The following is a 21353-nucleotide window of genomic DNA, read 5'->3' as shown; positions in this document are numbered from 1 at the left end:
TTTATTTCTTTCCTCCCCAAATAACCTGTTGTTAGAATTATAGAGGCATCTCCACAAATAGCAACCAGCAGGTACAGACTGATCACATGTCCTTACTATGGCAGTAGCTATAGGTGATACACTGTGTTTCTGAGTGACAGCCACATACAAGAGATATTAACGTCATCACTCAGTTCATTTTCAAACGTGAAGGACTCCAGCGACACATTTACTCGTTGGATCTTTGGTGGTAAAGAAGAATATTTGTCATCCCTAGGACCTCAAATTCATTGTTTTTTGTCATATGGAATGAAATGAATGACTCAGGTGTCCTCTTTTCATTTGTTTAGAATGTATCATGTGGTAAGATCAATTGTAGAATACCATAGGGCATCTTGGAATAATATCTTTATCCTCATTTAATTGACAGTGCTATTTCCTGTTTTGTTGATCTCTGTCATTGACAGCACCAAAATAATTGTTTTCTGTTCCGGTGGTCTGACCTATTATTTTATTACGGTTATTTAGAAAGTCTTATACCTGCTAATTAAAGAACAGTTCTAAGATACACCATTTTATTTAAAAAACTTGATTAGAAGTCATATTTTATTGATTTGCATTCTGATCTGCTTATAGGAGATAAAAGTGGAAGTATAGCTGCCCCAGTGATGAGAAATTCATGGTGGTAAACAGTGCCTCATACCCTCTCCCCGTCTCCCCCTCTCCCTGCCCGTGTTAGACATCTGTAGTTGGTTATGGCATTCTTTCTCAATGTACCTACTAACCAATCTTAGCACAGTACTTCAGGTCACTACTACCAGTCAGATGTAGCACTTGAGATGCCAGAACTAGCTTTCCTTGTGTAATCCTTTCCTGTTCACTTTGCACAAAACACCTTTTTGCATATCTATGCCTAAAGGCTTGTCTACACATAGTTATTTCCAAGCTTATGTTTTGGGTGCTGTTTCTCCCTTCCCTGAGCTGTTCTCTGTGATGCCTACCAAACAAATTTCATAACCAAATAAAGATCTCTGTAATAATAATGGTGGTAACAGCTAACATGTATTGAGTAGTTACTATGTACTAGGCACTGTGCTAAGTGCTTAATACGTATTATTTCATTGAATTCTTGTAACAACTCTATGAGTTAGGGACCATTATTATTTCCATTTTATAGATGGAGAAAATAGGGCAAGTCTAAATTACTGGTAAATGGAAGAGTCTGGATTTGAACTGAGGTCATTTACGTTTTCAGCCCAAATTCTTAACCTCTGAGCTGTTACCTCCCTAACAAGTGAAGGCTGGGTTAATGTGAAAGTGATTCATAGTGAACAGGCTTTTTTCTGGGCTGTCACACGGCTAAAAAAAGCTACTACCTTTCTATTTTCCAAGAAAGTACTTTTTTAAAAGTCTTTTGGAAGACTTCATAAATATGATTTAGGTTTTTATTAGCCTCTTTTGCTTTTATCTTTCCATATTTCAGACAACCTTTATAATTTTTGAGGGAGTAGCTATCTGGCTGTCTTTTATACATTCACAGATGGCATTATTTTATCTGTCCTCATACCATCTGCAGCATCAACTTAGTCTATTTCAATTGGTGTCATCTTTCATTTGTGCAGGAGTGAGTTATTAAAATAAAACTTTATATTTGTATAGCATTTGGGGTAAACGTTGTGATAAAATAAATCAATGTTTTACCCTAACAATCTTATGCAAAGAAAATTTAATTTTTTATTTTTTCACCTCATCTTGATTTACTTTATATGTAGTCTTTGAAATTCAGTTGAATCAAATTCAACAGCTACTTATTGAGCACGTATCGTGATCTCAGAACTATGGGACTGAAGAAATGATCCCCATTCTCACCAAGCTTACTGTCTAGCGGTAAAGATAGTAGAGAAGTAAATACAGTTGTAAGTTCCACTATGGAAAGAAAACAGAGGGTTGTATGGAAAAGGATGGCAAAGGATGAAATCTAGTCTTGTGAGTCTAGAAAGCCCTTTCAGAGGGAGGGTGAGAAGGAGTTTGCCAGAGTGGAAGCTGGTAGGCAGTAGGAAAGGGGAAAGGAGTCTTCAAGGCAGAGTGAGGAGCAGATGATAAAGCCCTGATGTCAGAGAACTTGGAGTGACCGAGATGTTGGGAGAAATTCAGTCCAGCTGGAACTTAGAGTGAAAGGAAGAGAGTGACAGGTGATCTGAGACGAGACTTGCGAGGTAAGCAGGGATCAGTTGTCTTATAGGTCAGTTAAGGATTCTGGATTTGAATCTAAGATTAATGGCAGGTCATTGATGAGCTTAAGGCCGAGGTATGGCATGAACAGGTTTGGGTTCTAGGAAGACCACTCGGGCTACAGTGTGGAGAATGGATTGGAAAAAGGGACAGAAGCACATGGGGTGGCAAGTTAGGAGCCTGATTTGGTAGAACATTTCTCTTTGTGAGAAATGATTTTTACTTAGACTAGGGTAGTGGCAGTAGACATGGAAAGAACTGAATAGATTTAAGAGGCCATCCCATTGAGAATGGAAGAGTCAGCCTATGTGTCTACAGAGCTCTGGCTTGTTCTACTTTGTCATGCTAAACCTGTTCTACATAGCGGAGCCTGTTCTACATAGCGGAGGATAAGCCAGAGAAAAAATGGAACAAAATTGAGACCTGGGGACTTCCCTGGTGGTCCAGTGGTTAAGACTCTGGGCTCCCAATGCAGTGGGCCCGGGTTTGATCCCTGGTCAGGGAACTAAAGATCCCGCATGCTGCAACTAAGACCCGGTGCAGCCAAATAAATAAATATTTTTTTAAAAAATGAGACCTGAAGTTAGTATCTGTTTTGTGAACAGGCATGACTTCACAGGATAGTTATAAGGATAACAAAGATAAAAGCACTCAGTTAATTGTGAAATACTCAATTTAATAGTTATCTAGGCAGGATTCTGATATAAGGTTTGCCCTTCACATGTGTATATGATATCAACAGAACTTTGATAGATGTGTATTCAACAGCTGATGGCCCCATTTCCCCCCAAATGTCAGTTCATTCTTTCATTTGCTTGCTTGTTTGTTCATTCATTGATCCAAAAAGTATTTACTAAAGGCCCGTTTTCTACTAGATATGTTTACTTATTTCAGTCTTTTCACATATGGCCATCATACCTAGTGTAGGCCTTTGACGTGTATAGGTGCTGGATGGGCCTTATCTCATTTAGGACACATTTAGTCAGGTTTCCATGTTGAGTTGACAGAGTCTCACCATTTCTCCCCAAATGGCCCATCCCTTTGGGTGTAGCCATTCATAAAATCCTGCAGCCCTGGCCTCCCATGTCTCCTGATGTTTTTCCTCTGCACTTTCCTTTTTGTTTTTTTTTCGTGTGCTGTACGGCATGCAGGATCTTAGTTCCCTGACCAGGGCTCGAAACTCGTGCCCCCTGCAGTGGAAATGTGGAGTCTTAACCACTGGACCACCAGGGAAATCCCATCCTCTGCACTTTCTATTGCTGCTCCCAGTCTTTGCCCAGGCTCAGTGTGCCTAGTCCCATTTCAGTCAAACACTTGATCAATTCAACCACCACCACCAAGTATTCTCTCAAAAAAGTTGGTTAGGTGAATGAATTGCTTTTTGATTGAGATGGTCTGTCCTTTCAGTCAGAGTAGGAAATTCATTTGCCCACTGTAGACCCATTTTATTAGCCAGGTAATACAAACAATGGTAGCAAGTAAATTTTCAATCTTAGTGGTTTAAATACAATACAAGTTTATTTTTTGCTAATGAAACGTTCATTTGGTAGCAGATGTGGGAGTGGAGATGTTTCTGCTCTACTCACACACCCATGCTGATGGAGTCAGCAGGTGAGGGGCTCACAGAATTGCCCTGGACTCAACATCCAGTTGGCAAAGGGGGGAAGAGTGAATGTGAAAGATCACAGGAGGTTTTATGGCCAGGGCTAAAAGTGGCGTAATCATTCCTACCCACATTTCACTGGCTAGAACTTGGGTACACAGCCATACCTCACTGCAGGGGAGGCTGGGAAGTGTAGTCTGTGTGTTTGCTCTGGAGGAAGGAAAACTTAAGGAACCAGTCTCTGCTGACTAGTTAATGACTAGCCATCTAGTTAATGACTTTCCTTGTGTGGTACCTGCTCTTTGATTTCAATGATAAGGGGCAGAGAAGGGCCAGAGGTATGGAGGAAGAGTCTCCTTTGTTCTTTTCTGAGTGGCTGCTCTCACAGTGCTGGGCATTAGAGTGGGAAATGTCTGCAGTCTGAGTTCCTAACATATCTGATAATTGCCATTACTCTGTTCTCACAGGGAGATAAATGCTCGACTTGATGCTGTATCTGAAGTTCTCCATTCAGAATCCAGTGTGTTTGGCCAGATAGAAAATCATCTACGTAAATTGCCTGACATCGAAAGAGGACTCTGTAGCATTTATCACAAAAAAGTAAGTGTGATAGAAATCGAATCTTTTAAAACTGATAATGTTCTTCAGCTTGAGGACACCAGGTGCTAATGGGAAACATCTCAGAGCTTTATTTTTATTTTATTTTGTAAAATCTTGCAGATAACATGAGAGAATCCTTAGAGATTTTAATTGCACAAACTGAGATTATTCCAATTTTTGCATTGTAAAAAGTAAAGTTTGCCCACTTTTGTTAACTATAGCAATACATAGAGGCCCTTCTGTTATAATACAGGATGTTCTCCTGTTTCAACCTCAAAGTATGGACCATCATCAAAATAGGAAATTTACTTAGACCATCTACTTTTAGAAAGAGATGCCTTATTTCTTTTGACCTCAGAACAACTTCTTATTTGACTTAATCAAAGGAAAAATCTGCTAGTAAAATAATTGTGGTGGTATTAATATGCAGACAAGTTTGGATATTGAGGGTAAGTAAAAAGCATTACTTTGATTTTCATCACTTAAGCTTTACAGTTTAAGTCATAACAGTAACAAGTGAGGTTTGTTAGAGAAATAATTTGCTTTATCTTCAAAATATGCCTACAATTTAAAAAAATTATCAATTAGTTATATTTATAATTGTTAATAAACTTTTTATAGTGTCTTACCTACTGCAGAAGTCACATACATTAGACTCTTTGTTCCTTGTAAAAAAAAACTTGGTGAGGTTAAGAAGGTTTAGCACCTTCTTACTGGTGGGAAATTATGTATATTGCTGTCTTTATATAATGCTACAACAGCTTGCATTACCTTGACTAAATGATGATGCTAGAAGAGGGTTAGTAACTTGTTACTAAGTGACAGAATTCATATTCAAATGAGGGTCCTTGATTGGGTTTTAGTGGCTTACATTTTTGGACATTACTATTTTTGATGTAGTAGCGGTTTTGAATACCATTGCATTTTTTTCCCTGGTTGTCCCTACGTAAGCAAATTTTATTTTTTGCCCAAATGTAAACCCTTGCCAATTTAATAATTTTACTGTAGAACAATTTTTATGTGCCCAAACTTTAGTTGTGACCAATTTTTCATGAGTCTACTTTTTTTAGGCCTTTTCCCCCACAAAGTTTTACTAGAATAATAACTACTGCTTCCAAGAATACTTGCAGTGCCCAAGAGGCCTTACGTAACTGTTCCATATGCTTCGGCTACATTTGAAAAGAAAGAACAAGTTGAAATTGGGAAATACTAATCCCTAGGGAAAAGATGTGTGCATTGGTTATGGGGTTGGTGGCATCTGTTGTACCATTGCTTGGTGCACTGTGTTGTTGTTTTGCTGCCAATAGTAGAGGCTGCCCTGGTAGTTGAAAGTCTTATGGTTGACTCTTTTGAGGTTACAGAATGGATGTCAAACCATTTGTTATTTTGTTCTTGACCTTGACCCGGTGGCTGACAATCAGGGCTTATAACCGTTCATCAAGCAACAGATCTCCAAACACATTGCCTTCACTACTTGAAAGGATTTACTGACAGATGTTAGAGGTTTTTGTTTTTCTCAAAAGAAAATAGGAGCAAAGGTGAAAAAATTATCAATTGCTAATCAGAAGAGCTGAATCAAAGTATCCATGGCATCAAAATGGGTGTTGTGATTTCTATTATGCCTTCCTGCTTCTCTTTAAACCGTACTTTAATATTTGCATTTCATAAAGTTTGTGTACTTATAAAAGTTTTAAAACTTTGGTAAATGTCAGAATCTAGTTCTTTTTTAAATTGAGGTATAATTGATAAACAACGTTATTTTAGTTTCAGGTATCAATATATAACATAAGGATTCGATGTATATATGTATGTATATATATATATATATCGCAGAATGATCACCACAGTAAGTCTGGTTAACATCCTTTACCATGCATAGTTACAAAGTTTTTTTTGTTTTCTCTTGATGAGAACTTTTAAGATCTACTCTTTTAGCAACTTACAAATACTTTTCGACCATCTTCATTCATTTTGCCCACACAGCCACTCCCTGCAACCACTAATATGTGCTCTGTATCTATGAATTCGGGTTTTCTGTTTTTGTTTTTGTTTTTAGATTCCACATATGATGGAATGTGATCCTTTTAAAAGTAACCAACAGGCAGAGTAGGAATGACTTTTTAGAGTTTCAAACTATACTGAAGGAACTTGTGACTCACTCAGAAGCTGTTCCTTGTTGCTGTTTTAGTGTTTACACAAGAATGTGCCTAAAGATTGATTTGAAAAGCGAAGATTAGAAATGATTTGGTAACAGACCAACTTTACGAAGTCTGAATGCTTTAAAGCAAATTTTTATAGATTAGTTAGCTGGCTCTTGGAACATACCATCAAACACATGTCTGTTCTTTATCATTAGATTACTCTAAATAAGCTTCTGCTGTATGCACCAAATGGTGAGTGATATCCTGGGTACAGATTGTGCCAATTATGTGAAATTCAGAAAATGGTAAGGAACATGGTTTGGATGTTGTGGAAGTGGTAGGCCTAGGCCATCTGGCTGTGTGGAAAGTGTCGTGGAATAGGCACAAATAAGTATTTTTATGATGATAATAATAGAGGATACCAAGTGGGCCGACTCTTAAATAAGATAAGCATTTCTTTTGATAGTAAGACTTCAAATTTAAGTCTTAGGAAATAGTGGTAGTCATAGGAATTCATATTAACTGCTCAATAACTATTTTGTAAGAAAATGATACATAAGTGCTAAGGGTGGTGAATACATTTAAAGGATTATAGCACTTAGTAAATGTTGAAAGGAGAGTGTTTCCAGAATTTTGTAGGCGAGAATAGTTTCATAGCTAGACTGGTAGAAGCCCAAAGCCATGGAGCTTAGGCTGGGGTTCTTGCAGTACTGTGATGACCTGCCTCTGCACTTGGGCATGTGTTCTCAAGCTCTTCCACAGAGAAGGTTGCTGCCAGAAATGGGGTTGAACATGAGAGACTCCAGGAGCAACTGTTTTACCGTTATCCTCAGCTTTCTTGCAGCTCCATTGAGTCATTTTGCTTAAGAAGTTTGGGAGCAACCTGCCATGGGCACTTAGGACTTGATTGCAAGCACTTCTGGTTTTCACCTTTCTTCTGTTGCTGACTTAAACTTTATATCATACCTGAACGTGAACCATCAATCGCCTTTTTTGCTTATCAAATTACAATAATTACAAGACATTATTATTCAGAAATTCTATTGAAAATGTTAATTTTTGCTCTCTTATTAGAAAGTACTATTAAGTGACTCTAGGTCAATTCTAGGCTGTAAATTAATTCTAGGCTGCATATTTATACAAACAGTGCAGCTTCCTGTATGTATCTTTCCCAGCAAGCCATGGCCTTTCTGGAGAAAAGGTGCTTTATGATGCATTTTGAACTCAGTGTTTGTTCAGTCGGACCTAACTTCCTTTTTTTTTTTTTGCATCATTTACTTCATTCCTTGTAGTTAATTATTATCTTTCTAAATATGTTCTTAGCATTCATCCATTTATATATATATGTGTGTGTATATATATATATATATATATATATATATATATATATACTATTTATGTTGTGTACTTATCATTAACTCAAACTTACATTGTCCCCTCATCTCCAGATATTTATTTTCATCAAATATTCTGTTAATTTCATTTTCTTGAGCCTTCCTACCTGATCCAACCTAGACTGGTTGCCCTGCTATACCTGTTGAATAGCTATCTTCTTAGATTCGCTTTATTTCCCTTGAATGGAATCTTCTGTTTTCTGTATTCCATGACTTCCTCTTGGTTTATTCCTTCATTTTGGTAGAGTACGTTCTCTAGAAGCATCCTGAGAAAGGGTACGGGAAGTAAGTTTTGAAACATAGATGTCTGGAAATGTCTTTTTTCTTTTACTCTCACATTTGATTGGTAGTTTGGTTGGGTATAAAAATTCTAAGCTATAATTTATTTTCCTTTAGAATTTTGTGTTACTTCATTGTCTTCTTCAATAGCTTCTACTATTATTGTTAAACAGTCTGAAGTCATACTGGTTCCTGATTCTTTGTGTGACTTTTTGTTGTTGTTGTTCTTTTTTTCTCTCCTTCTGGAAACGGAAGATTCTCTCTGTCTCCAGTGTTTTAAAATTTCTTGATGATTTGCCATGATTTGGTTCTGTTTTAATTCATTGTATTGGGCCTTTTCAAGCTGGCAACCAAGTTCTGGGAAATTTTTCTGAATTATTATTATTATTATTATTATTTAAAGTTTGGATGTACAATTCTAAATTCAAAATTATTATTTTTTTATTGAAGTATAGTTGATTTACAGTGTGTTAATTTCTGCTGTACAACAAGGTGATTCAGATATTTGTGTGTATGTATATATATATATATGTATGTGTGTATATATATATATATATATATATATATATATATACACACACACACACACACACACACACACACACATTCTTTTTTTAATATATTCTTTTCCATTATGGTTTATCACAGGATATTGAATATAGTTCTCTGTGCTATACAGTAGGACCTATTGTTTATCCATTCTATATATAAAAGCTTACATCTGCTAACCCCAACCTCCCACTCCACGCCTCCCCCAACCCCCTCCCTCTTGGCAACCACAAGTCTATTCTCTATGTCCATGAGTCTGTTTCTGTTTCATAGATAGGTTCATTTGTGTCATATTTTAGATTCCACATATAAGTGATAATCATATGGTATTTGTCTTTCTCTTTCTGACTTCCTTCACTTAGTATGATAATCTCTAAGTCCATCCATGTTGCTGCAAATGGCATTATTTCATTCTTTTTTTATGGCTGAGTAATAGTCCACTGTATACATGTAACACATCTCTGAATTATTTTTTGATTTCTTTCTTTCTGCAGCTCTGTTATTTGAGTTGATTGAATCTTCTGGACTGATTATCGAACTTTCTTCTGTATTTCCATCTCTTTACACTTTTGCTTTACCTTCTTGGAAATTTTATCACATTGATCTTCTGCCTCTTTTGTTGCATTTTTCATTTCTACTCTGATAGTTTAAGTTCTACAAATTTCTGGTTGTTTTCTTGTTCTCTGAATGTTTCTTTTTTTAAAAAATAACATGCCATTCTTACTTCATGATTCTCTGTTTATTTCAATGCTCTTATTTCAATATTCTCTGTTTAACTGAGGATATTGTTAACATTTTTTTTTTAGAAGATTTCTTCTACCTGTATAGGCTCTATTTCTTCTAGTATTTGTTGGTCCATTGATTGTTTGTTTTAGTTTTTGCATTTCATGTTAGAATTTTTAATCTGTCTGATCATTTTTAAAGAGTGGGGAACTAAAATGCTGATAGCAAGGTCTGTGTAGTTGAATGTGGCTTACAAATTATGAGGTGAAATGTAGCGTGAACTCAATGGTCCACTTATTGTGGGAACTCCTGGTATATGCTATCTTTAGAATTTTCCTCTTGGGCTTGTGAGATTCCCCAGGGACTCTTTCAGTTTTCTGACTGCTAATGTTCTGGGAGCTCAATGGGGACAGCTGGGAATCTCAGCATTCAGTTTGTACTCATTCCTTTAATCCCTTGCTTTTGGTGTTACTCTCATCCTTCACTGTGCCTGAAGCTGGTTCAGACACCCCATGTTTTACCTTCTCCAGAGAAGAAAACTACAGCTGACCCTTGAACAGCATGGGTTTGAACTGTGCGGGTCCTCTTATAGCAGATTTGTTTCAATAAATATGTACTACAGTGCTACATGATCCATGGTTGGTTGAATCCATGGATGTAGAAACACAGATATGCAGGGCTGACTGTAAAGTTATATTCAGATTTTTGACTGTGTGAAGGGTTGGCACCCCTAACCTCCACATTGTTCAAGGGTCAACTGTAGTCTTCTGTAGGGTAGGAAAGTGGTGGTTGTTTAGTAGCATATAGAGGAATAGGGGATTGAGGGATTTAATTGCTGCTTAATTCACTTTCAACCAGTTGTTTTCTCCCCTCCCAACTCCCCTACCCCCAGCTTCCACTTCCACTTTGTGCCACCAGTTCCTGAGTCTTAGGATTCTGGGTATAACTCAAGTGGGGTCCTACTTTTCCTCATGGCTGCTTAAGATTCAAATACCTTCAGGCTTCTAAGTCAATTACTGTTAGTCCATTTTCTTTGTAGCTTCTAAGGGGTTGTTGCTGTTGTTTTTTCTCCTAATTATTCTTGAGGTTTCATGACTTTTAAAACAATCTTGATGTGTAGCTTCACAGAGTGAAATTAGATGCACATGTTTAGCCCACACTCTTCATCCCAAGCTCCAAAAGTAAAAATTATTCGAATATGGAGTAGAAGGACGTGTGCTCACTCCCTCTTGTGAGAGCACCGGAATCACAACTAACTGCTGAACAGTCATCAACAGAAAGGCACTGGAACTCACCAAAAAAGATACCCCACATCCAAAGACAAAGGAGAAACCGCAATGAGATGGTAGGATGGGTGCAATCACAGTAAAATCAAATCCCATTACTGCTGGGTGGGCGATTCACAAACTGGAGAACATTTATACCACAGAAGTCCACCGACTGGAGTGAAGGTTCTGAGCCCCATGTCAGGCTTCCCAACCTGGGGTCCGGCAATGGGAGGAGGAATCCCCAGAGAACTGGACTTTGAAGGCCAGTGGGATTTGATTGCAGGACTTCGACAGGACTGGGGGGAAACAGAGACTCCACTCTGTAGTGTGCGCACCAGGACCCAGGGGGAAGGAGCAGTGACCCCATAGGAGACTGAACCAGACCTACCTGCTAGTGTTGGAGGGTTTCCTGCAGAGGCGGGGTGCGGCTCACTGCCGGGAAAGGACACTGGTAGCAGAAGTTCTGGGAAGTACTCATTGGTGTGAGCCCTCCCGGAGTCTGCCATTAGCCCCACCAAAGAGCCTGTAGCCTCCAGTGCTGGGTCACCTCAGGCCAAACAATCAACATGGAGGGAACACAGGCCCACCCATCAGCAGACAGGTGGATTAAAGTTTTACTGAGCTCTGCCCACCAGAGCAACACACAGCTCTACCCACTAGTCCCTCCCATCAGAAAGCTTTCACAGGCCTCTTAGATAGCCTCATCCACCAGAGGGCAGACAGCAGAAGCAAGAAGAACTACAGCCTGTGGAACAAAAGCCACAATCACAGAAAGACACAATGAAAAGGCAGAGGACTATGTACCAGATAAAAGAACAAGATAAAACCCCAGTAAAACAACTAAATGAAGTGGAGATAGGCAACTTTCCTGAAAAAGAATTCAGAATAATGATAGTGAAGATGATCCAGGACCTCGGAAAAAGAATGGAGGCAAAGATCGAGAAGATGCAAGAAATGTTTAACAAAGACCTAGAAGAATTAAAGAACAAACACCTAGAAGAATTAAAGGACAAACAAACAGATGAACAATACAATAACTGAAATGAAGAATACACTAGAAGGAATCAGTAGCAGAATAACTGAGGCAGCAGAACGGATAAGTGACCTGGAAGACAGAATGGTGGAATTCTCTGCTGCGGAACAGACTAAAGAAAAAAGAATGAAAAGAAATGAAGACAGCCTAAGAGACCTCTGGGACAACATTAAATGCACCAACATTCGAATTATAGGGGTCCCAGAAAGAGAAGAGAGAAATGACCAGAGAAAATATTTGAAGAGATTATAGTCGAAAACTTCCCTAACATGTGAAAGGAAATAGCCACCCAAGTCCAGGAAGCACAGAGTCCCAGGTAGGATAAACCCAAGTAGAAACACACCGAGACACATAGTAATCAAAATTGACAAAAATTAAAGAAAAAGAAAAATTATTAAAAGCAACAAGGGAAAAACAACAAATAACACACAAGGGAACTCTCATAAGGTTAACAGCTGATTTCTCAGCAGAAACTCTGCAAGCCAGAAGGGAGTGGTATGATATATTTAAAATGATGAAAGGGAAGAACCTACAACCAAGATTACTGTACCCAGCAAGGAGCTCATTCAGATTCGATGGAGAAATCAAAAGCTTTACAGACAAGCAAAAGCTAAGAGAATTCAGCACCAACCACCAAACCAGCTCTACAGCAAATGCTAAAGGAACTTCTGTAAGTGGGAAACACAAGAGAAGAAAAGGACCTAAAAAACAAACCCAAAATAATTAAGAAAATGATAATAGGAACATACATGTCAATAATTACCTTAAATGTGAATGGATTAAATGCCCCAACCAAAAGACACAGACGGGCTAAATGGATACAAAAACAAGACCCATATATATGCTGTCTACAAGAGACCGACTTCAGACCTAGGGACACATACAGACTGAAAGTGAGGGGATGGAAAAAGATATTCCATGCAAATGGAAATCAAAAGAAACCTGAAGTAGCAGTACTCAGATAAAATAGACTTTAAAATAAAGAATGTTACAAGAGACAAGGAAGGACACTACATAATGATCAAGGGATCAATCTAAGAAGACATAACAATTGTAAATATATATGCACCCAACAAAGGAGCACCTCAATACATAAGGCAAATGCTAACAGCTATAAAAGAGGAAATCGACAGTAACACAGTAATAGTGGGGGAATTTAACACCTCACTTACACCAATGGACAGATCATCCAGACAGAAAATTAATAAGGAAATACAAGCTTTAAATGACACAGTAGAACAAATAGATTTAATTGATATTTATAGGACGTTCCATCCGAAAACAGCAGAGTACACTTTCTTCTCAAGTGCACACGGAACATTCTCCAGGATAGATCACATCATGGGTCAAAAATCAAGCCTCAGTGAATTTAAGAAAATTGAAATCATATCAAGCATCCTTTCCGACCACAATGCAATGAGATTAGAAATAAATTACAGGTAAAAAACCGTGCAAAACGCAAACACATGGAGGCTAAACAAAGTGCTACTAAATAACCAAGAGATCACTGAAGAAATCAGAGAGGAAATCAAAAAACACCTAGAGACAAATGACAACAAAAACACAACGATCCAAAACCTATGGGATGCAGCAAAAGCAGTTCTAACAGGGAAGTTTATAGCAATATAATCCTCCCTCAAGAAACAAGAAAAATTTCAAATAAAAAATCTAACTTTACACCTAAAGGAACTAGAGAAAGAAGAACAAAAAAACCCCAAGTTGGGGCTTCCCTGGTGGCACAGTGGTTGAGAATCTGCCTGCTAATGCAGGAGACATGGGTTCGAGCCCTGGTCTGGGAAGATCCCACATGCCACGGAGCAACTAGGCCCGTGAGCCACAACTACTGAGCCTGCGCATCTGGAGCCTGTGCTCCGCAACAAGAGAGGCCACGACAGTGAAAGGCCCGCGCACCGTGATGAAGAGTGGCCCCCACTTGCCACAACTAGAGAAAGCCCTCGCACAGAAATGAAGACCCAACACAGCCATAAATAAATTTTAAAATAAAAAAGGCAGAAAAAAAATTTAAAAAAAAACCCCAAGTTAGTAGAAGGAAATAAATCACAAAGACCAGAGCAGAAATAAATGAAATAGAGACAAAGAAAACAATAGCAAAGATCAATAAAACTAAAAGTTGGTTCTTTGAGAAGATAAACAAAATTGATAAACCTTTAGCCAGACTCATCAAGAAAAAGAGGGAGAGGAATCAAATCAATAAAATTAGAAATGAAGGGCTCCCCTGGTAGCGCAGTGGTTGAGAATCTGCCTGCTAATGCAGGGGACACGGGTTAGAGCCCTGGTCTGGGAAGATCCCACATGCCGCGGAGCAACTAGGCCCGTGAGCCACAACTACTGAGCCTGCGCATCTGGAGCCTGTGCTCCGCAACAAGAGAGGCCACGACAGTGAAAGGCCTGCGCACCACGATGAAGAGTGGCCCCCACTTACCACAACTAGAGAAAGCCCTCGCACAGAAATGAAGACCCAACACAGCCATAAATAAATTTAAAAATAAAAAATAAAAAAATAAAGGCAGAAAAAAAAATTAAAAAAAAAAAACCCAAGTTAGTAGAAGGAAATAAATCACAAAGACCAGAGCAGAAATAAATGAAATAGAGACAAAGAAAACAATAGCAAAGATCAATAAAACTAAAAGTTGGTTCTTTGAGAAGATAAACAAAATTGATAAACCTTTAGCCAGACTCATCAAGAAAAAGAGGGAGAGGAATCAAGTCAATAAAATTAGAAATGAAAGGTTTCCCTGGTGGTGCAGTGGTTGAGAATCTGCCTGGTAATGCAGGGGACACGGGTTCGAGCCCTGGTCTGGGAGGATCCCACATGCCGCGGAGCAACTGGGCCCGTGAGCCACAATTACTGAGCCTGCGCGTCTGGAGCCTGTTCTCCGCAACAAGAGAGGCCGCGATAATGAGAGGCCCGTGCACCGCGATGAAGAGTGGCCCCCGCTTGCCGCAACTAGAGAAAGCCCTCACACAGAAACGAAGACCCAAAACAGCCAAAAATAAATAAATAAATAAATATTCATTAAAAAAAAAAAACAACCAAACACTACGATAAGTATAATACAGTGTCCCAAAAGTCTGAAAACATAGGGAAAATCATGTATTTATTAAAAAAAAAAATTAGAAATGAAAAAGAAGTCAAAACAGACACCGCAGAAATACAGAGCATCCTAAGAGACTATGACAAGCAACTCTATGCCAATAAAATGGACAACGTGGAAGAAATGGACAAATTCTTAGAAAAGTATAATCTTCCAAGAGTGAACCAGGAAGAAATAGAAAATATGAACAGACCAATCACAAGTAATGAAATTGAAACTGATTAAAAATCTTCCAGCAAACCAAAGTTCAGGACCAGATGGCTTCATAGGTGAATTCCATCAAACATTTAGAGAAGAGCTAACACCCATACTTCTCAAACTCTTCCAAAAAATTGCAGAGGAAGGAACACTCCCAAACTCATTCTGTGAGGCCACCATCACCCTGATACCAAAATCAGACAAAGATATGACCAAATAAAACAAAATTACAGACCAATATCATTGATGAATATAGATGCAAAAATCCTCAATAAAATACTAACAGACAGAATCCAACAACACATTAAAAGGATCTACACCATGATCAAGTGGGATTTATCCCAGGGATGCACGGCTTCTTCAATATATGCAAATTAATTAATGTGATACACCATATTAACAAATTGAAGAATAAAAACCATATGATCATCTCAATAGATTCAGAAAAAGCTTTTGAGAAAATTCAACACCCGTTTATGATAAAAACTCTCCAGAAAATGGGCATTGAGGGAACCTACCTCAACATAATAAAGGCCATATACGACAAACCCACAACAAACATCATTCTCAATGGTGAAAAACTGAAAGCATTTCCTCTAAGATCAAGAACAAGACAAAGCTGTCCACTCTCGCCAATATTACTCAACATAGTTTTAGAAGTCCTACCCACGGCAATCAGAGAAGAAAAAGAAATAAAAGGAATACAAATTAGAAGAGAAGAGGTAAAACTGTCACTGTTTTCAGATGACATGATACTATACATAGAAAATCCTAAAGATGCCACCAGAAAACTACTAGAGCTAATCAATGGATTTGGTAAAGTTGCAGGATATAAAATTAATGCACAGAAATCTCTTGCATTCCTGTATATTAACAATGAAAAATTTGAAAGAGAATTTAAGAAAACAATCCCATTCACCATTACAACAAAAAGAATAAAATACCTAGGAATAAACCTACCTAAGGAGGTAAAAGACCTGTATTCAGAAAACTGTAACACTGATGAAAGAAATCAAAGATGACACAAACAGATGGAGAGATATACCATGTTCTTGTATTGGAAGAATCAATATTGTGAAAATGACTATACTACTAAAAGCAATCCACAGATTCAGTGCAATCCCTATCAAAATACCAATGGCATTTTTCACAGAAGTAGAACAAAAAATCTTACAATTTGTATGGAAACACAAAAGACCCCAAATAGCCAAAGTGATCTTGAGAAAAAAAAAACGGAGCTGGAGGAATCAGAATCCCTGACTTCAGACTATACTACAAAGCTACAGTAATCAAGACAATATGGTGCGGGCACAAAAACAGAAATATAGATCAATGGAACCGCATAGAAAGCCCAGAGATAAACCCACGCACCTATGGTCAACTTATCTCTGACAAAGGAGGTAAGGATATACAATGGAGAAAAAGACAGCCTCTTCAATAAGTGGTGCTGGGAAAACTGGACAGCTACATGTAAAACAATGAAATTAGAACACTCCCTAACACCATACATAAAAATAAACTCAAAATGGATTAAAACTTAAATGTAAGACCGGACACTATAAAAATCTTAGAGGAAAACGTGGGAAGAACACTCTGACATAAATCACAGCAAGATCTTTTTTGACCCACCTCCCAGAGTAATGGAAATAAAAACAAAAACAGACAAATGGGACCTAATGAAACTTAAAAGTTTTTGCACAGCAAACGAAACTATAAACAAGAAGAAAAGACAACCCTCAGAATGGGAGAAAATATTTGCAAACAAATCAACGGACAAAGGATTAATCTCCAAAATATATAAACAACTCATGCAGCTCAACATCAATAAAATAAACAACTGAATCCAAAAATGGGCATAAGACCTAAATAGACATTTCTCCAAAGAAGACATACAGATGGCCAAGAGGCACATGAAAAGCTGCTCAACATCAGTAATTGTTAGAGTAATGCAAATCAAAGCTACAATGAGGTAACACCTCACACTAGTTAGAATGGACATCGTCAGAAAATCTACAAACAATAAATGCTGGAAAGGGAGTGGAGAAAAGGGAACCCTCTTGCACTGTTGGTGGGAATGTAAATTGATACAGCTACTATGGAGAATATGGAGGTTCCTTAAACTAAAAATAGAATTACCATATGACCCAGCAATCCTACTACTGGGCATATACCCAGAGAAAACCATAAATCAAAAAGACACATGCACCCCAGTGTTCATTGCAGCACTATTTATAATGGCCAGGTCATGGAAGCAACCTCAATGCCCATTGATAGACAAATGGATAAAGAAGAAGTGGTACATATATGCAATGGAATATTACTCAGCCATAAAAAGGAACGAAATTGGGTCATTTGTAGAGACGTGGATGGACCTGCAGACTGTCATACAGAGTGAAGTAAGTCAGAAAGAGAAAAACAAATATTGTATATTAATGCATATATGTGGAATCTAGAAAAATGGTACAGATAAACAGTTTGCAAGGCAGAAATAGAGACACAGATATAGAGAACAAATGTATGGACACCAAGTGGGGAAAATGGTGGGGGTGGTGGTGGGATGAATTGGGAGATTGGGATTGACATACATACACTAATATGTATAAAATAGATAACTAATAAGAGCCTGATATATAGCACAGGGAACTCCACTTTACTGTACAGTAGAAAGTAACACAACATTGTAAAACAACTATACACCCCTGAAAAAATTATTCACCTTCATGTTACAAAATTACAACAGTATACAGGAGTGTAAAATAAAGAGTAAAAAGTCTCCCTTTACCACCCTCCCGCATATCCACTACCCAGAGGTAACTAGAGAAAGTTACATGTGTACTTTCCAGAAATTTTCAATTTATACTTTTATTTCTGTAGAATAATATATATAGTTCAAAGAAGCACGAATGAAATTTTACTGTGTAAATACATATATGGTATATAGTGTAAACATATACTATGTATATTTAATATATGTTGAAACTACAGAGTTCCGTATCAACCTGCACATCAGTATTTACAGATGTCTAAGTTTTTTAACTGTTTTATAGTATCACATTGAATGAGTTTTTCCTAATATCTTAATTGCTGGATATTTGTTTCTTATTCATCTTTTTAATACTATTACCAACAGTGCTACTATAACGATTCAGATACACAGTTTTTTCACTACTTGTGAAAAATAATTTTAGTTAAATTCTTTAAAATGGAATTGTTTAGTCAAAGGGTATATACACTTTTTATTATAAATGTATGCCAAATTGCTCTTCAAGAAAGTTATGCCTCTACTAGTAGTATATAAAAGTGTCATTTTTCACACTCTATGTGACTTAGCTATTATCATACTTTAAAATCTTTGACATTCTGATGAGTGAAGAATGCTATCTTGTCATTTTAATTTGCTTATCCTAATTATATGTGACATTAATCATGTGCTTATTGGACATTTTTTTCTATGAGCTTCATATTCAGTTCGTTTAGCCACTATTCTTTGGATTATTCATCTTTTCCATGTCAATTTGTAAAACCTCATTATACTTGGGAGAATTTTGCCCTTTATCTCTTAAATGTTTTGCAGATATTTTCTCAGAATTATTCTTTTTATTTGCGACATTGTTTACTGTATTTTTGTTACATGGTCAACATATTTTAAAATGAAAAAATACTGAACAAGTATTGGCTTTCCTATCCTTGACTCAAATTATTTTCTTTATAGCTTGAAAATATTATCTTATAAAGTGCTTAAACTATTAACATTTAGGACATATCAACAAAAACTTTATTTCAATTAACTAATTTATACAGTAAATTAAAATTTTCTTTTATTTTGATTCTACCTTTAAAATGACCACTAACTAAATTTCATTTTCACATATGTTATGCTATTTAGGAAAAATATTTCTATTTTCAGTGTTCTACGCAAGAGTTCTTCCTGATTGTCAAAACCCTGTATCACCTGAAGTCAGAATTTCAAGCACTAATACCTGCTGTTAATTCCCATGTTCAGTCAGAGTTGCTCCAGACGTTTATTTCAGAAATTCCTGAACTCCTTAGTCCAGTGGAGCATTACTTAAAGATTCTCAACGAACAAGCTGCCAAGTAAGTAGCAGACCCTTAGTTCTTCCTTTCTAGCAGTGAAAGTAATGTATTTGCCATTTGATGTGTGGATACTTAAGCTTCTATAGAAGTAATGATAGAAGTTGCGTGTAAAACTAGAAATGTGATCGGATACTAAAGGCCCTATATTACAGCTGGAAATAACACTTAGTGTTTAGGCAGTTCTGTCATACAGAACAAATGTGGTACTTCTCCAGGTATCAGGTGATGAAAAGATAAAGTCCAGGCCGAGCAAGTAGTAGCAGTTTATTAATCCAAAAATAGATGGCAGATGGCATCTTGTGCTTGTTTGCTAGATATCCAGAGATCCTCTGCTTTATATTCAGAAACCGTGGAAGCAAAGTTATCCTCTAAGGAGTAGTCATTTTACAATTTATCCCACAAAGAACTCTATGTATAAGAAAAAAGATTTGACAGTATTTCCATTTGTGTTTATTTTCTGAATATACAACAAATGTTGAATTTCATCTCTTGGTTTCACCATGGCAATCATGAATTTGCAAAACGAAAATAATGTTAGGGTAATTTTGTCTGTCTTCAAAGAAATTAAGAAACTTACCCATAAATATTTAGTGGAAGAGCTGGAATTAAAATCTTGTTCTCCTGACTTCTCACCCTTTGGTCTTTCATTATGTTTTGAAAAATAATTGTTAATTGGTATAAGTAATATGCTTTAATATATGTATTTGCATTTTCTCATTTTTTTAGGATTGGGGATAAAACTGAATTATTCAAAGACCTTTCTCACTTCCCTTTAATAAAAAAGAGGAAGGACGAAATTCAGGAAGTTACTGACAAGATCCAAACACATTTGCAAGAAATACGAAAAATACTGAAAAATCCTTCCGCACAATATGTGACAGTATCAGGACAGGAGGTAGTATCAAACATACTTTTCTTTTACATTACTTTTCCTCAATTGGAAAGGATATTTTAAAATGTAAATAAAAATCTGAGGATAGATGAAAGTATTATTGTTTTCTTTTTTTTTTTCAGATTTTCTGTTTTGTTTCTTGGAAATATATTGTAATAGCTTGTTTTGATAAGAATTTTCTTTTAATAACAGTAATTGGTTTGCTTATTTACTTTAGTCTCGGTAAAAGCATGGAACTTAATGTTACATGTGTTTTAATATTATCTATTGAAATTATATTACAGAGAACCTTGACTATCGTAAATAATAACTTTCAAGACTTCATTTACCCCAAATCCAGGAGAGAGAAGTTAGTCTTTGACTCCTGGCCTGCAGATGATGAAATGATACAAACCACCTAATGTAGTGAATAACCTACACCAATTGGATCACAAAGTGATTAAATGGCAGGGCTTCCTTTTGAAGCAGTATAGCTGCTAAAAGAACAGAAAAACAAAACTATAGCAAAAACCTACATTTAGTGGATCTTGCATAAGATTATGGTGCTGTCTAGAATGTGTTTTTTGGTATGTGTATTCCTGTTTAAAGTTTGATATTAGTATCTGAATGAGAACCAGGAAGAAGTACGCTTTTTAAAGTGTACTTATATCTGTCGGTCCTATTCTGAGTCTTGAGGTGTTGCTACTTCTACATCTTATGTTTAATAAAATATAAAGATTCCAACTGAGGGAATCTGAAAAATTCTACTTTGTTAAAATAGCAAATTAGGGAATTTGTGAATAATTTCTATAGGATGAACATTTTATTCAGAATTTTTAAAAATAGATATTTTTCTAGTGGGGAAAAGCGTAATTTCAAATGTTTTTAAAATATTTGCACTGCTTTATCTATTTAGCCAAAAGTGTTGATTTGTATGATTACTTGAAATAAGAAACTCTACAGTAAATTATAATCTTTATTAAAATGTTTAGTAATATAACAGACCAGTGATTAAGTCAGCCTGTCTTCTAGACAAAATTAAGATATTATACTAAGGCAGACATTTCATCATGCATTCCACATAGAGCTCTGTATAACAGAAAAATGACTTCACACTATGTATACTTACTTCTCACTCTTCCCCTGAACAGGCAAATACCAAATACTTAATTGTATTTCTTGGTTTCACTATATAATTATGACCTTGCAAAGTGACAAGTGACCTCAGTGCCACTGTTCTGTTCTATCTGTTGAAAATGAGATGATCAAAAT

The 21353-nt window shown here is 36.8% G+C and overlaps 1 protein-coding gene across 1 annotated transcript in view; it reads left to right on the top strand.

Annotated features, from left to right (window-relative positions):
* Positions 1 to 21353, top strand: part of MSH3 (mutS homolog 3) — a gene marked incomplete at its 5' end in the record, with an annotated part of 186445 nt that overhangs the window by 85095 nt on the left and 79997 nt on the right. Inside the window, 3 exon segments of the mRNA XM_082458025.1 lie at positions 4282 to 4414; positions 19023 to 19210; positions 19937 to 20105. Coding sequence (XP_082314151.1) covers positions 4282 to 4414; positions 19023 to 19210; positions 19937 to 20105 — 490 coding nt within the window.

This window comes from Balaenoptera physalus, assembly GCF_965194825.1.
Source record: "Balaenoptera physalus genome assembly, chromosome: 3".
Taxonomy (NCBI): Eukaryota; Metazoa; Chordata; class Mammalia; order Artiodactyla; family Balaenopteridae; genus Balaenoptera; species Balaenoptera physalus.
Note: the sequence above shows the minus strand (reverse complement) of the source record. Positions and strands in the feature narration are given on the sequence as shown.